Source organism: Aulostomus chinensis, chromosome 11 (assembly GCF_037954235.1).
Source record: "Aulostomus chinensis isolate RoL2024-O1b breed Wild chromosome 11, RoL_Achi_v1.0, whole genome shotgun sequence".
Lineage (NCBI taxonomy): Eukaryota > Metazoa > Chordata > Actinopteri > Syngnathiformes > Aulostomidae > Aulostomus > Aulostomus chinensis.
In genome coordinates, this window is record NC_141330.1 from 24,904,757 (window position 1) to 24,923,061 (window position 18,305).

Here is an 18,305-nt window from a genome sequence, read left to right on the forward strand (position 1 = left end):
TGACGTCAGCGCAATGACGTACGAGAGAGGAAATCACAGGCACGCAGCCCTCACAGCGGGAGCTCAGACCCACGTCTGCTGGAAGCTTAAAATGCGCCCTAATGACGAGCAAACGAGGGTACAAAAACCCGCTTTGACACGCGTGTTTCAGTGTGAAAGGGGTATAACTTGCCTCCTATAAAGCAGCGTGCCACCATTGTGCTACTAAATGCTGTCCATCACTTGGTGTAAACAGAAAACTGCACCGAAATCAGTAAAAGAGCTAATGCCTCTGCCTCCACAGTGCGAGAGTATGACGATGGAAGACCGACATTTCTGATATCTCTGAAATTCATGTGGACATCAGACAGCATGTCGGTATAAGTGATCGTGATCGATCCTCGTGCCATTCTGTACACTGCAAAGTGAACTGCGTGACCTTAGAACACCAAACAAAAGCAAAATTTGGGCCGATTTGTTAGTGAATCATGCATCTACAGTAAAAGCTTACTGCTCTAAAACTGAAGCCACCGTTAACTTAAGCTTGTACACAAACAGGTTTATGGAATAATCTAGAAATTACATTTTGCCACATCAGGACTGGTCTTGGTTCCCCATGAGGACTAAGAGTCTTGCTAAGGTTGCAAAAACCATCTCCCTCCCTCCTCACTCTCTCTCACCCCCCCCCCCCCCCACACACACACAACCACACACACACACACAGGAGCACGCGCTATGTCAGGAGTGTACAAGTGAAATCATTTATAAATGCACTCCATGTAGGCACTAGGAGCATACGTCAAACTTAATGAGTTAACAGCTTGTGGAGACATTCAGTTCATCTCCTGTTTGGTGCTCTATTACCGAACGAAGCTCATTGAGCTTCAGAGCCAAAGCTACAGGCTAGCTATAATGATGTAAATGTCAGACGTGGCGGTGGAACTCAGAGGCTGTCAGACAGAAGCTGGGTGTCTGGTGAGACGCTCTTGTCAACTGTCATACCCTCCCAGGAAACAACACTGCAGGTATCCCAAGAGATTCCAAGCGATCTGGCCTTTTCCTTTCTTTTGCTTCCCTTTCTGCTCATTTTCGTTCTTGTCCTCTTGTTTGAACATTTATATGATAAATATGGAGATTTTTAGCCTCTCGGGTTGTCAAAAAATATCCATACCCGCATATATAATTGATATTAAAATTAGAATATATATGATACTCATTTGCAACAGAAACAATGCAAGAAGTGCTTTCATTTCTTCTCTGACTCACAAACAACACTTACAGGACCATAGAAGACAGATTCTTTTCCCCTTCCTTCTTTCCCTTTCCCATCTTCCCTCATCATTGTGACACCAGCTAGAGCGGTGACTGACACTCTTCATGGCATCTTCAGACAATGCTCCTCTTCATTCTGGGTTCAAGGACACTGCAATGAATGTGGAAGAAGTAGCCCTCTGGATGAGCCATCAACTGTATCAATCAGTGCTTTTCCCCACAGGTGATTCCTGAGCCTCTGCTGTGTCACCCTGGTAGCAGACTTATTGGTTGGGTTATTAAAAAGGGGTGCCATGTGCTATGTGCCTCTAATGACAGATCCTACTGAAGCCCGACAGACAGCACAGCAAGCCGCCTGACACATTATTACTACCCCTTTAGAATAAATTAGCATGAAAGGACCTGAAGAAAGTGCTTGGCCTGGCTGACAAAAAGAGTTGCTGGATCCCATCTAAGATAGAGAGCAAGGGCAGTCACTAATAAATGTCTAACAATGAGATACAACAATGTAAATTACTGACTGATGCAGTATTTCTGTAGTCTTACGGTGAAACTCAGCCTGAACTGAATGAGATTTATCTAGGCCAATGTTAGCCAGGACAAATAACTGCTATGAGTCATGCTTTAGAGGCTTGTGCAATTTGTTACTTTGTAGTTAAAAGCTGTAACAGCACAATTAAGTCACGGTCGCATTTCATTTAATGGCTCAATGGCTGACTTTCGACCCTGTTCTTTTAAAAAGAGCCCATAGATGCCACTGAAAGGATAATGGATGATGAAAGCAGGTTGTAATATCAGTCATTCCACTTCCCCACTTTTATTCTACAATTTCCTTTCATTGATCATCATTGACTGAACTGATGCAGATGACAGTAAATCAATCCCTGCTTCCATCAATACCTGGCCTGGCCAAGCGCAGTTGTTAAGTGACAACTCTGTGGAGGGCCTATCAGAGTATGACATCAGCAGCCAAACAAACACAATGAAACACCTTCACCCCACTTATTCAGTGGTGTAACTGCTGACCTATGACCTCAAGTGGCATTCAACCTCACCACTGCCCTCTTCAGCAGAACATTCACCGCTGCAAGGCTGTGAGCTGCTGCACTTATTTAGATGACTAATGGCAGACTGTCTGCCGAGGGACATGAAGGAAAATCCAAATTCACGACTTCACGCTCAATTAAAGGAGCTGCAATTACATCACATGGAAAAATATGCTGATGGATGACTATGAACTTATCTAAGGTGCTGTAGGTCACAATGATACATCTTAATACCACTGCTTTGCCTACAGTAAGATGTGCTGAGACCTTAAACAAAGGTAAACAGATCGCATAGATCTAGAAATTTACTACATATGTTTGTATCATCCATCTGTTTGGCACAGTCACAATAAACTCTGGCGTCTTAACCTGTCCGGTTCTACTGGGTTCGTTGACACTGGTGTCAATCAAATTTTGTGCAGACCGTGAGACTACTGTGTGTGTCCATTTCAATCATTCTCATTTTGTAGAAATTTTCACTTGAATTTAAGTGCTAAACTATGAATAAATGCACATACTTAACAGTCAAGGAAGCAACCATTTTAAAAATGCTATTCATTTATCAAAAGATACCTCTACAATCTATACCTTCATGACATTTGACATCATGCTTGTCTGAACTAGGGCTACGCCATTTTGAAGAGGTCGGAATTATTGCGAATGATAATGGTGATATGACTTTCAATATTAGAATGGATATTCATCTTGAAATTTAAAGCATTCTCAAGTTTGCTCACTGAAATCCCACCAAAACTGCATCGATGTGGAAATTTATGCTAGGTTTAGGACTTTACAACTCTTTTATGACTGCATACTATAACGCATGGAGTGTGTTATCATGTGGATGGACGGATGGGTAAAAATACCAGAAAAATTGGTAAGAATCTATGACGTTTGTGATCACAGAATGACTGAGATGATGGAAAACATGACTGGAACACTGACTGATGCTATGAATCGAGGAACGAGATGACGATTGTCACCTCAGTCAGAATTCTTTCAAGAACCCATGATAGGCACTGAAGAAACAGAAACGCAAACAGTCACGTTGGAGACCTTGCATCTGTCAGACAGCAAGGAGCAAGACAGACATGGAGATATGCAGGTGGCGGAGGAGGCCAACCAAAAATCAGAGGGTCTGGACAGGATTCTAAGTACCGTTTCTTTTTCAGTTCCACAGGATATCCTTTTGAAGGAGACAGATGAGCCATGTCCTGTGACCTACAGGGCCAACTCTTCTGATGAGTTACAACTTTTGGCCATTGCAGACAACTTCCAGCGTCAGTATTCACACTTATATCCTTCACGCTCACAACTGCTGCTCTGCCCCCTCAACGAATGTGGTGTCAGGAAGTTTGTATCTACTACTCTTCGCCCTACAACAACAAGCCATCCTGAACTCTTCACATGGGAAGGCTGTGCCTCATTTGTGGCCGACTTTCTGTCTCTGGAGCCCCTGAATTTGCTTTTCAATGTGCCCAGGTACCTGCATTCCTCTACCTCAGTGCTTAAAAAACAAAGAGCAACATGCTTTGAATATGCCACCTTGCTGTGCAGTCTGCTGCTAGGAATCAACTATGATGCCTACTGTGTGAGTGGCTATGCTACCAAAGACATGTGTCAGCTGGACCAAAGCCTGCAGGACTGCCACCTGCTGGACACTGAGGTTGAGGTTGTGCCTTCCGAGCAGAAACCACAGGAGAATGAACACAATACTAATCCTGTGAAGGAGCTTAAGAGTTGGTTTGATGTGCAGCAAAGGGAAAAGAAAAAGGAGGCTGAAGCTATGCTGCTTCAGAGAAAAAAATTGCAGGAGGAGAATCAGCAGCCACCTGCATACCACCGATCTTGTTTCCGTCAGGTGCACTGTTGGGTTCTGGTACTATCAGGAAGCCAGAGCCTCCAGGAGAATTTTTTTATTGACCCACTAACAGGAAAGAAGTACAGTACAGCTGACGACAACTTCTTGGGTATTGAGAGTGTGTGGAACAATCTAAACTACTATGTTAACATGCAGAACCACAAGAATGGCTGTGCTGACATGGTGTATGACCTGGATGATATAAAGATGTGGGAGCCAGTCTTATACCGTGCAACCAGCAAAAAGCTGTTGAATGTCAACATCATGAGGATCAAGGAGAGCAACATCATCAAAGATGAAACAGATGAGGAACATCCCAGTCTAGTTTTTGAAATGCCAAGATCCTGGGTCAACTGCCTCCTCATCTCAAAACAAGACCTGGAGACTCGCTGGCCAGGAGGTTGTAAGACCATTCGCTACAGGATGGCAGAGCTAGAGATGTTTGCGCCGTATCTGCAGTCAGACGGGCTGGTGACACGGCTGACTTTGTACAAAGACGTGTTCTGCACTGAGGTTGTCATGGTAAAAGAAAGGTACCAACACAGAAACGACCACCTGCAGGAGAGGGAGGTCAGAAAGGTCAACAATTCCACCAGCGAACGCTTTATGCCAGGAAGACGTTTCAATATTTTATTTCACAGGTATACATTACAGACCACTGGCATTGAGCATGAGATGGAGTTCAGTAATGCTCGTGTTGACGGTCTGATTTGGAGGCTGGTGTCACCGGATGAAATGACAGAGACCTTTAAGGGCCGGGAAGATTTCCTTAGCTACAGACAAGTTGTCTTTGATCGAAATGTTAAGAATTCAGATCTGGATGAATCTTCTTGTCCAAAGGAGCAACCACTGTTGAGAGTGGTGGAGCGTTTCCACAGGAACAGAAAGAAATCAGCCAAAGAAGATGTGGCTGAGCGAGTGTTCCTAATGGCTCAGAGACGAATTGAGGTAACTTATCATTTAGAGGAGGAAAGATTTATGCCTTCGAGGAGGGGCTTTGTCAGACCAAGGGCCAAGGACTCCACTGCTGAAATGGTCTCCAGCTTTCAGGTGGATATATCTGAAAAGCCTCCTACAACCCTGAAACAGCATGAGATGCTGGTGGCCCTGATCAAGGACGAGAGGGACGTGGTTTTCCAAATCAAAGAGTCTGAGAAAGAGGTAAGACAAATTTTGGCTTGCAGGGATCAGGAAGAGAGAGACGTTCGACTTCACTTCTCAGCCAGAAACAGGGAATGATGTATCATTTTGAGCTTTTAGCCTGCAGTGGAAAATTCCTGATTACAATTAGGAAAGCAGACCAAACACCAACATCTGCCTAAGGATTAATGTGGTGAGCATTAACAATAGATAGAATTCAACCTTAGCATGGACCTGAATGTGTATTGGGTCAAACCCTATCAGTGTGATAGTTTTACAAAGGGATGTATGCTAGTGAGGGGGGCACAGCTCTGAACAACCTTTAGCCAAAAACAGAGGATCCTTACAGCAAACAAACCAAAACTCTGTTGTCCTCCACAACATCCTCTGATTTTGACCTCAAGTATTACTTTCTTATCATATTCCTTAACCTTGTGGGGTGACTCTGACTCTCTCTCTCTCTATATGGGGACATCTGACCTCTTAACATTCAGCATTACCTTTTGGACAACACCAGAGATCTGAAAGGTCCACAAACCCAACTGTTGCCAAGTACTGATGCACAGACACAGGCTTGCCAAGAAGATCAAGCCAGAGACTGAGTATAATGGAGTCTGAGGGTGAAGGATGACAGATTCTAGATAGCTTTTGACATGATACACTGGGCTTTCGAGATTGCATCCTCAAAAGGTCGAAAGCTCTGTCGGACTGAGATGACAGCCAGGAGAAGTCAGAAATCAAACCCTAGACAGATTCACCAGTCCATCACGGGGTTGACATATGCAGACAAACGACCATTCAAACACACATTCCCACTGATGGAAAATTAACCTCAAATGAATACAACTTCCCTGTTTTTTGTTCTTTGGGAGGAAGCCGGGGCACTTGGAGAGAACCCACCCAGGCACAGGGAGAACATTCAAAATTCCCACAGGAAGGAGCCAGCTGGGGCAGGTTAGAACATTAGCTGAAGGACTTTCTACAAAATTCATAATTAAAACTGCTTGAGGTCTACTTTTTGCACATATCTTTAAGGGGCCCAGATGATTGAGAGCATCACTGAATGCTATGGTAAATGCTTTAGAGCGGGCAGGGGTACAGGGTCTTAAGCTTCAGTGGTCAGGGAATAAGAAAGTAGCAATTTCCTTTTACAGTATCAAAACTTTTTCATTGTTAAAGGAGCAAATTAGTTAAAGGCAATTATGAAAGAAACACAGGTTATTGCATTATTATGTTTGTGTTTGTAGTAGCAAATCTGACTTCTTTGTTATGTGATACATATTGCTACAGTAAGTTTCCCTTCATTAGGCAGACCAGTAAGCCTCTTTAGGCTACAAAAACTAGCTCGCAACCATGATATGAACAGACTGGGAGCTCACTGATTGGACAGCACATGACCCCATCGTCACAAAGAATTGTCTATATGACAGTGTGAAGACAAAACAGCTCTCACTGAATGAACTGAACTACTGTTTTGTGCAAAAGTGACCAAATGAATGCCAAAAAGTCTACAGGACTTTGTAAAATGTCACTGTTCTTCCTCTTCTAAGCACAAAGTGTTAAAGAAGTTTCCTTCCTTTCCATTTCCTTCGCTCCAATATCCTTCTTCAAATTTTAAATATTTTGCCACCTTGTACAGCCCCACTGAATCTTCCAGTTTCCATGGTGCTATCAGGCCACAATTTATAAAAATTAACCTCTTGCTGTCCCAGATAGTTTTTTTATTACTTTATTTTTTTTCCCCGAAAACCCACTTGACATTTATCCCGTGTATATTCTGCATCCCCTATTAACACTGGAAGGGTATAATACTGGTGAGATTGTCATACCCAAGCTGATTTCTAAATTGCTGCGACATTAAAACACGTAATGTGAATGTTTTTATGATGCATGTGTCCCTAGACAAACAACTGATTCCACCTATAGATGGTTCAAGGGAAGTGTTATATTTACAGTCCTAAAACCTGAAAAACTCATCTACAAAACATAGTCCTGCAGTAGAAACAGAAGTTTGATTGAAATATAGATGCAGAAATATATATTTTACAGTCCTTCCTGAACAGTGACTCATAATAAATTCTGTTTGGATTCCTAGTATTTCCCCCTTGTCCTTCATGTTTTTATCATGTGTTTTCCCAAAAACATCATATTTTGCCACCTGATCCATCCTTGTTGTCTCATTTAATCAGTTGCTTTTCTTTAGTCCTTGTGCGTCTTTCTGTATCAGCCACATTGTCTTGTTTTGTTCACTTTGTACAGTTTGCTGGTCTTGCTGCTTCTTATGCTGCCTTTCGTCCTGTTCCTGAGTTTTAGATTTGTTTGTTGTTTGGTCAGTAGAAATAATCATGAGCTCTTCCTGCTGATTTCTGCTCTTGGGCCCAGCTATCTGCACATTTTGAAACACTATGTGTGTCATTATGACAGGCTTGCAGGCCATAACAGAAGTGGGAGAGAACCAGAGGATTTAAGTCAATGAAACAATACTTATTTAAATGATAACATATGGGATGTGTAAGTGGATGTTAGTGGTGCATGCATGTTTGTGAGTGTAATGTGCAGATATGGGTGCACGTTGGAATGTGCAGAACAAAGTCACTAAATATTAAAGCAAATCATAATGAAGGTAGATAAACGACAACCAACAGGACGACGGACTGACCACACTGTGGGCAGCACGACCCGCCTCTTAAACACACAGGCTCCCTATTCAGGTGTTTTCAATTATCTCATCACCTCCCAGCTCACCAAAGGACCTGGAAAGGCAAAACACACACAGTACCAGGGCAACACTACTCAGGCACTGGGCCGTCACAATGTTAACAAATGATACTGAGGTGAAACTAGAATTAGCCCCTCGCTGTAGTATGCCTCCATCAACTAGTTCAGTTGCAGTTTACAATATACCATGATAGTCTGGACTTAAGGTTATGAATAAAGTCTTTTTTGTGTCAAAAGTAGCAAAAATTGAAACTCATTTCTTCCAAGGCGATACTGGGATGGCACTGAGTAATGGCCATCAACATTATGGCTGTCATACTGTAACTGACCTTTAGGAAATTGAATCCTTGTCTTACTTTAAGCTAATAAATGTATGTTTGAAAGGTAGTCTTCATGTGCCCACTTGGGACTGCCAAGTTGCTGGACCAAAAAAAAAAAACGCCCTGGAATTTTAGACAGGTCTTGCCCATCACAATCAATCAGTCAAATACCTGTGATTTGGGGGGCCCTGAGAAGATTTCAAACCAGGCCCAGGTACCAACCCTGCTCAACTGTTCCTCAACTGTTCTAAGCAGACCTGATTCAGCAGGAAGAGTTTGCTAAAAGTTTGCTTGCACTGATTCAATCCCAGCTAAAACAGGAGTGAACTCCCCAAACCTGTAGCCTCCTATAGGCTTGACCCCTGCAGCCTCCTGCTCCATGATCTCACCTTCTGGCTACAGGGGTCCAGCCGCTTCCTCCTCCCATCTCTCTCCTTCATGGCAAACCTGTTACCTTTCCTATACACACTTGGGAGCCCCCACCTACAGAGACCTGTGTTTATAATGTCCTACTTTTAAGGTGCTACTGCTTTTGCATTTCCAAACACATTTGTAAGTTATACTATTGAGTCTACTCTTTGACAAAACATTCAAAGAAAGATATACCTTTAGATTATCTTTGTAGTATTGAACTTGCTAGATGCCACTATAGCACCAAACTGTTAATGTAACCCTGACCTGAGACAACATGCATCCAGCTAAATCCAAATAATAACTGAGATGCAGCTCAGTTAACTATTTGGAATTGCTCTAAACTGAAACTCATTCCACCACCCCTGAGAGGTCAGCCACCCTGAAGTGTGCGTATTCTCACAGCAGCAACCTGCCCTCCAGGAAGACCCTTAGTTGGAGGAATACATCTCATCAGAGTCACGTAACAATGATTTATGGGCAGGAAATTAATTAAAGTATCAGAAACAGGAAAGATTAACCATGGTTGTGACACATGCAGCTTGCATGAGCAAGAAGTTTAGAACATGTCATCAAACTATGATGAAATGCCCCCAGTATCTATACTGTACTCTAATAATGAGTTAAAAGATTGTATTGATAATAAAAAAGGTCTAAGTTGTAATGTGTTTTAGCAAAAATATCATTCCAACATGAGTACATGGATGTATGAATGTTCTTACATTTTCATAGTTTGCCCTGAGCATAGAAAAATGGGATTTCAATACCGGCTTGAAAATCAAAACCAAGTTGCAATATTCAGGCATTTTACAGTCATTTCATTAATTTTTCACATTTCATTTGGCTTTGGCAGGCCCACATAGTCACCTACCTATGGTGTAGCCCCTCTTCAGTTCACCACAGCGAGGACTGCGGCGCTGGGAGTTGGTGGTGTTGTTTTCTTGCACCGCCAGTACAGTAGTTGTCTTGGCAACAGGTGATGCAGCCTTATTGAGCGGCGAGGCTGGCACCAGAGTCGGTGAGAAACCTTGATTAGCAATGTCCACCGACTGAGACTTCTTCTTCAGTCTGCAGAGACAAGCAAAATACAGACACACAAAGAAAAATGTTTATCTGTCCACAATTGCAATGTTTTGAATGCGCAGACGTCACTGTGAATAGACCGTGGTTTGGGAAACAGCACTTGACCTTCACTCTGCAGGTTCAAGCCAATCAAAGCATATTTGCATCTAAGGCTGTTGATGTCCATGTATGTCCCCAAAATGTAATCATGCAACAACATTTTTACAGCGCCACGGAAGTTGGGAGAAAGAATCAATAGGATTTTTTTTTTAACTTTACAAAACAACAATCAAAGAACTGAACTGGATGAGCTCAAAAGAAGTTTGTTAGTCGTGTTGTAGGAAGGCCCTAGATAGCCATCACTAACAGCCGCACTTGAAGGCAGAATAAAAAGGCAATTGTCTCAGAGCAGTTTGCTAATCAAATATAACACTAATTGTTAAAATATGGATCACAGTGCTCATTATGTACAATATTCATGATTCTGTACTCAAAAGAAAAAAAGTTTCTGACCAGTGAGCTGTAGCTGGAAGTGAATATGGCATGCTATCATTTGTCAATGCCAAACTGAGGTTTACTGCTGAATGTCTCTGTACTGTCTACATATGAGATGCTGTCAGATATGTGAGCTCCTGTGAACGAGGAAAGCTAAGCTAACAAGCAAGCCTTGGTACTAGCCAGCAGCTGCGAGCGCTCACAGCCAACTGCTTCATGCAAGGACAGTGAATTGTACATCCCCTGGTCACTTCCATGCTGATCTGACATCTTTCATGTAACTACTGGCTGTGGTGTTTTGATTTTTTACCTGAGGATGGGTGTATGAGCTTCAAATGAATTTCCCTCAAAATCAACTAAATCATCTGAATCTGAATCTTGTAAGAACCACATTTTGAAAGTTGGAGCAAGAATGTAAGTGAAATTTAAATAATCCCTCCCCAGTTTCCTTTTACATTTATTGGCTAACTCAAAATGATCGATGGTGCCAACTCAAAATGCATACTAACAGTGCTGTTGTGATATCATGCACAAATATGGCTGGATATTATTCATCAAAAAAATATGCTAACTTGTAAACATTCATGTCTGACTTTTATTGGCTCACTTAGTCGTTCTATAAAATTACTTCAGTGTTTCCCAAATTGACTGTTTTGATTTAGCATTGTGTCAGTGCATTTCATTTAATCTTAATTCTTATGCAACATAATTGATTATGCTTATGTTCAATGAAAGCCCAAGAATGTAAGATTCACCCTATTGTTGATGTACAGTACCTCAACTTGAATGAATAAATGACCATTTGAAGTCTTAGACCTGTTGGTTTTTGCATATGTATTGACTTGGGTCGGAGCTATGGAGCATGAGTGCAGGAATAAAACCAACATGTCTGTGATACATTAGTTAAGCCTTAAATTTCAGTTTAGCATGTAAGCTAATCTTAGATTCTGCTGCCACTAAATGCTATCAGTTGAGCAGCTATGCTCTTTTAAACCAAAGTAGACAAGCTGAAAAAGAGGAATTGCTACTCAAAATTAAGTGAACATGAAAAAAAAAGAGATCTAACAATAATGAGAGTATTTCACTAAAACCTAAAATGTCCCCCTCAAGGTGGTGCAAGAGGAATGAGACCATCCATGGAGCCATGACACTAGCATTAGAGTTGAGAATATCAAAAACGTATCCCAAAGTACTATGTAGCTAAGCTAGGTTAAATCAAATCACCCTACAGAAACTCGTCAAAGCCTATTAACGGGATGACGAGATCCTGGGTTTAAGTTTGGAGAGTTTACTGGGCTAATCAGGTAATCCCAGCCCTCCAGTAGCAGGTCTACTTACACGCCCACTCTGGTCTAAAGACACAAATCAGATATCTTAACCCAAAGTTTACAATACATAACATTTCCAAGTGCAAGGAAATAAGTGAGAAATGTAAATACAATCTAGTCTGAAAAAGTACCGCAACAGCAACACAAGATGCCCAGCAAACCACACTCTCCCTTTCTCTGTCCCTCACACACACACACACACACACACACACACACACACACACACACGCAAAACTGCTGAAGCGAACAGGATCTTTCTGGCCATTTCACCCACTGCTCAACCCCCGACAGACCACAGCAACCACTCATGACATAGTGTCTAACAGGCTAATGAAAATGCACCCTCTCTATGAGAGTGCTGTCCATCACTATGCGTGGGTTCTCTCTAAATGGATCCAAAATGGTCCAGAGCAGCAAACAGAGCAGGCTGAGCTGTGGATAAACATCAGGAGAAATTATGTTTGCCTGCATGGAAGGGTTCCCTAAAGTCTCTTTACTAAAATAGATAAAGAAAACTGACTCAAGTGACCCCGCCTCACGCCTGAAGGCGGCTGGGATAGTACCCCCTCCCCCCACCCCCGACTCGGTAGAGCGGCAGAAAATGGATGGATGGAATCCAGTGACATTTTTCTAAAAATAGAATTATCTTTATTTTTTTTAAACAAGATCCACAAGATCCATGATTTATTTTTTTCGCTTTACCGAACTATATGTAGTAGATGTGAACAAAGGATGGGAGATGTGTGATACATCAAGATTGTGCTATAAACAGCCATGTTTGGGAGGCAATGTGTTTGTTTAGAAGGTGCACAATAATTAGGATGGAGAAGGAGTGAGAAGTAGAGACCTGCTGCTGCTGTTGTGGGCTGTGGAGGATGTGAGAGAGGAAGAGTGCCAAGCTGTGTGAAGTCTATCTCCGCTCCCTTAGGAGTTTTTACTAATTACTGTCTCATCAGTAGAGCAGGAGCCGCTCTTCTTGCTCTCTTATACTGAGCTACAGGCCGACCGCTATCAAAATATTGTGTGAGTGTGAGTGTGAGAGAGAGAGAGAGAGAGAGAGAGAAGATACAGAATGTGGTCATATGTTTGGGAAAAATACGCTGATATTTTAAAATCTGATTTGGCCATTAGTAATTATTCACTGATCAATTAAAAAGTACGAATGAGATTTATATTTCCCATATAGAAGAAGAGATGAACACAATTGGTCGAACACCCATTAGACTAAAACTGACGTATTCAAAAAATGACCAACATCTGCAGATAATGATGACGTTTTGATATTCTCGTACATACATTCTACATATACTGTACACAAAGTGTGTGTGTGTGTGTGTCTGTGTGTGTGTGTAGCATGTGTTTTTATATATTGGGTCCAAAGTAGAGTCATGGTTGTTTCAATCAAATACTGACTTGACAAATACAGAAACCATAACATGGGTTACCAAACCTTTTAGCTCAAGACCCCAAAATCAAGACGCCAGGGACTCATGATCCTCACTATACCAGTAGGAGGTTTTGCGCGTACGCACAACACACACACAATTTTTTTTTAATAGACCTGATACTTTCAACTTCATCCTTCATTTTTATTTAATGTAATGTTTAAATGTTGTTGTTTTTTTTTTCTGAAAATCATCCTGCCATCCCTTCATCTGCATCTCCTGATCTCCCAGGGGATCCAAAAGTCTTAAAGTCCAACAGACAAAGCAAAATGTGGCGATGCAGTAAACAATTTGGAAAGATAAAAGACATATCAGTGATTACTTCTAGCCAAAACTAGACAGCTTTGCTCACTTTGATAGTGTTTTCAGCATCTCATACCCACTTTTTGACAAATTAAGACTAACAAAGCTTATTATCTCATCATTTGTACGCCTACGTCAGTCTTGTCATGTACCAATTAACTTTTCTTTCTGACAGTAAGACACTGATAGAGTCATTATGGAAAAATAAAGACCTAACTAGAAGCAGCAGGAACAGAAATATTATATTTATATTCCATGCCTTCTTCCTTGTCAAAACCTGGCAGCAATATAACATTACATCATCATAAAACTCATCAGAACACAAGCAGATCCCTCTGGAGCCACAAAATGTTTTGTTCAACTTTTTTCACGTCCTTCCCCAAATCCTCTAACACACTTGGATGTGTGAGATCAGCGGCGTTTCCTTCGAACAATGCCAGGTATGCATACATTTGAAAACACCTCAGTACTACAAAACAGTACATTTTGTAATACAGACTTGTAGCTGAAATTATGATTGTTGGCACAGTGAATCGAAGCCAGAAGAGCCAAACTAAATCACATCTCCAAGTGCGAGTGATCAAGCAATGCGAAGCTCACCTGTTACCTCGGAATTGAAAATCACCTGTTCCAGTGGAGGTACAAGAATAATTGTGACTATTTCATGTAACCTTTTTATTTAAACTGTCTCTGTGATAAATACCTTATGAACATAAAATTGTGATCCTTTTATTCTGCTCGAATTCATCTTCATGTGAATGTCCTTTAAGTCAGATATTCACGCTTTTGTTGTTTTTTTCTTCCTGGCTTGTTTGTGGGTGGCTGTTTGACCACAAACACTAACAACTTCATAATTAGACAGTATGAGAAAAGACAAATATTTTGTTGAATTGCACTTAGTCTGTACAATATGTGATGCTATTTAGAATCCCCTGCAAAACGGGATTGTACATGTCAAGAGGTTATTCCAGAAACTCTCAGGAGGTACTTTGTTGATGACCTGCATTAACATTTCAAGTGGGTTTTTTTCTACATTCTTGAGCCAAATACCAGGGTGAAAATAAACAGAAAGAAGAGCTTTGTGAGTGTGTCGGAGAAAGTGGAGGTTTCCATGGGAAATAGAGGACTTTCAAATGTATTTTAAACCTCTGCATGTGGACAGGGAGGCTTTGAGTTGCGTCGCTGACAGTGAAATGTCCTACATGACATGACTACAGTCTCTCTCCTCAGGAGCCTGAATGAGGTCTCCCAGCAGATGAGAGTGCTGTTTTTCCTTTTTCTTCTATTCGCCTTAATCTCTCCGACTGTTGAGCTTCTGTTCAATAATATTGTTTCCATCTTTTATAGTAGTGCATCATTTCTTCTAGCTGCAGTATATGGTCGAATCAGCACTTTCCTCGGTTTACAGGCTGTGAGCTGCCAACATTGCCCACCTCCCACCTTGAGCTCTGCCAACTCCGTCCAGCTTATGGATCACTTGTCCAGGCCCACGAGGGATAGCAAGTAGATTAAAATGGGAATGGGTCCAGCTTGGTATAAGAAGTGAAAAAAACCTGTCCACATGTGACTTGTGGCTGAACCTTTGTCATGTGCATTTCCACTGTACAGAATCCTTTGGGCCGTTTTACTTGGAGAGCTTGACTGCCATTTGTGTAGCTTCTCATTGCTACTGATGGAGCAACAAAGGTACAGTCTCACCTGTACACGTCTGAAAGGAAACTGCCTTACTACACTGCGATGTACCATCTCACAGCAGTTTAACATTCTGCAATCTTTATATCCAAGCTGAACCAGGAAGATTTTTCATTAAAGGGATGCAACCCATTATGCTGCACAATTAAAATCAAATGACATAATTACCTGTGACTGGATATTTCAGGTGTAATTTGAGTAAGATAAATTTAGTTGTTTAGAGTGTGGATGAATGTGTGTGACTCAAATCTACACCATGTCCTATATATATATATAGCGTCACACACACACACACACAGTATATCTTCAGCCAATCTAACTGTTACTGTACGTAGTGACTCCTCCTCCTCCTCAACCTAAAGAGGGTATGAAGATGACCAAGGAAGCATGCAGGAGTTTGCAGTTGCTCCTGACAGATGGTAGTGCATATAAAGATGTCATGGGCATCGTCGTTCACAGACACCTTCCATCTCTCAATCTGCATTGACCCACTTTGTATTGAGCAGTTACACATCTGATTGTGGGTGAACACCACACAACACACTCTTCTGAATTGTGAAAACCAGGAAAAAGGTCCCGACGGAATATTGCTGCAAATCAAAGGGTTTCTCCTTCTTGCACCAGTGAGAAACTGGGACACCATCAGCTTAACGTTGGGGTGCTTTTTTTATACATACTGAGTAAACAGGCTTCGTCATGAGCTGTGATTGCACAAATATCTCCCCAAGAAGCAAGAGTGCTCATGAGCACCAGAAAGGAAAGAGAGATGCGCGTTGGCAAAGCCACCAGCTCTGGAAGATTCCTATCAATAGCTAAACGCTTACAGAAAGATGGATAGAGGGAGGGAAAAAAATGAAGAAGAGAGACACAGAGGCGTTTTGTTTTCCACCCTGCTGTTATGATCTGACCTGGGCCAGGATGCTGTGGTGTATGTGCAGCCTTGCCAAACTGGCATCACTAAGATTATCCGACTCTACAGGGATCCACGTGGTTTGGCAAAGGACGCATAAACAACAAGAAATTTGAGGCTAAGTCAAAACACACTTATCACTCCTCTACTAAGAGGGATTAGACCTAGAAAAAAAGAGTGTTTGCAAAGCCTTCTATTCCTCTTCTTTGCTCTGCTTTTTTCTTGCTTTGCCGCAGCAAAGCAACACATTTATAGGGGAAGCAGTGCTTACATATAGCGGTGCTATATAAAGCCCACAGGGGTAGTAGGCTGGGCTGACGTCATAGTCAATGCTGGCAGCACAATGACCCATCTGACGGTAATGATGCCTTCAAGTCCAATTGGTCTGGATGCTGATTATGTAACTTTGAAAGCCAGGATCATATTTATTTATCAGTGGAACACAATGGGTTCAAGAGGTGGGTAATTTGGTTATTAAGAGAGGAAACACAGCAGATCAATGAGGAATGATCAATACTCTTGTGTTTTGTTGCACAGTATTGTAAGTCAAATGACTACAGCCTCTTTTACACAAAGATCCTACCATGCCACCCTGACAATGACCCCACCAACCAAAAATGATGCTTTGCTTGTTGACTATTCCAAAAAAGAAAAAAGGTGACAAACACTGCTCCAGCCAGCGTGACATTTTAAGTAGCATTTAGGTGTTCTGCAACCAGGAGCATGGCGCACAGCAGCAGCACTGGCAGAGTCAACAGAGGCTTTCAGGGGCATCCAGACAGTTGCACTGAAGACGTAGTTAATGCGGGTGAAGAATATTAGCATCAAAGGGATGTCATGTAGAACAGCCTGAATGTGACGTGGCTCAAGAAGTCAGTAGTCTTAGGGGAGTTATGATGGGGGTTTTTTCTACTTGCCAAGAGTCAGAACTCATGAATGAGTTAGACCATTTTCACCTGTTTGTCTTTGTTTTGGTTAAATAATATGTGACTAGCTTAGTTGACCGTCTACGCAATAAAATAAAATAACATAATCATGACCCTATAACAGTTCCAGCTGACAGTTTTACACAGACCTCAATGGCATCTCCCTCAATAGTTGCCCCCATTCTAGAGGTGTGGAAATATTTTGATTCAGAAATCATCACGATGCAGTGACATGACATTAAGCCTACATAGTTGATCGCTGATTTTATGGCCTTGCGGTAAAATGTGTAATTGCACATAGAAGACATAATATGGGAATTGTATGCAAATGCTTGGCTAACAACAAAGCACACAACAGGAAAATTCATCAAGTGTTTTGAAAGGAATCTGAGCACATTTTGGACTGTATGAACTTGCTGGGAAGCATGAGCCGGACAAGACGTGCACCACGTGTAAAATATGCAACACAAGTAAGCGAACAAAGAAAGCACAGCTGGGAAGAACTGAGGAGACGCTGCCAACTTTGCCATCAAACTCCAGCAATGTTTCCACAGTGTGAGGGAATTTTAGGTGACTTTTACAAATACTACAGATGAGGAAATGCTTCCATCTAGGGTTTTGAAGCGACAAACAAGATTACATGCTGCATATATATATATTCAGAAGATGGCAGTAAAGGCAACGTTACACTGGCTGCATCAGGCATTGTGTTGAAGACCCACTGTTTTGGCTGTTTACCAGCAAAAAATGGAGACCTGCCTTCAGCAATGACTTTTGGTTGGACAAGTTTTGTTTTTTTTGGGGGGGGGGGGGGTGCCAGCTAGCACTTGACATGTTGCTGCCTCCTCTGGAGACAAAAGCAAAATTTGGTAAATATCTGTGAAGATGATGTCAGCAGAAACTGCTGATCAGTAAAGGGAGTTAAAGATGCACTTCGGCAGGGGTGATTTAAAGTAAGTGTTTCCATTCCGTTTTTGGTTTTTTGGTTTTTTTTTTAAGCGAAAAGCTCAACAAGCAATCATGAAAAGGATGTTGTGCACTATGCTGTTTCCATAGCAAGCAAAATAAGTATCAGAATACATTTATGAAAACGGCGTCAGAGAGGGAGGAGAATCCATTGTGTGGCAGTTTTCATAGAGAAAAGCTAGTCGAGGAGCCATTATGGTACATATTATCCTGGACGTCTGTTGTCATATAATCAAACTAAATCCAAAACAGGTGAATCATAATGTAACTGTGAGGCCAGTGATTCACACCCCTTCCCTACTCCATCAGTCCTTTGCAGAGACCACAAAGCAGCCAAGAGGAAAGTGAATATTGGACTTTTATCGAGCATATGGACAGAGACACGACTCCAAATGAATGCCAAGGTTGCTGCTGGATGTGGAAATGGAAAA

General features: G+C 41.8%; 1 protein-coding gene and 1 pseudogene across 4 annotated transcripts in view; one reads left to right on the forward strand and one right to left on the reverse strand.

The window, feature by feature from the left end:
• Positions 1-18,305, reverse strand: part of oxr1a (oxidation resistance 1a) — a 176,930-nt gene that overhangs the window by 91,181 nt on the left and 67,444 nt on the right. For all 4 annotated transcript variants that reach the window (XM_086219158.1, XM_086219155.1, XM_086219153.1 and 1 more), the window contains one exon: positions 9,619-9,815. In XM_086219158.1, the coding sequence (XP_086075284.1) occupies positions 9,619-9,815 (197 nt within the window). The remainder of the gene's footprint in view (positions 1-9,618; positions 9,816-18,305) is intronic.
• On the forward strand, positions 3,107-7,214 carry LOC147253839 (dynein regulatory complex subunit 7 pseudogene; annotated as a pseudogene).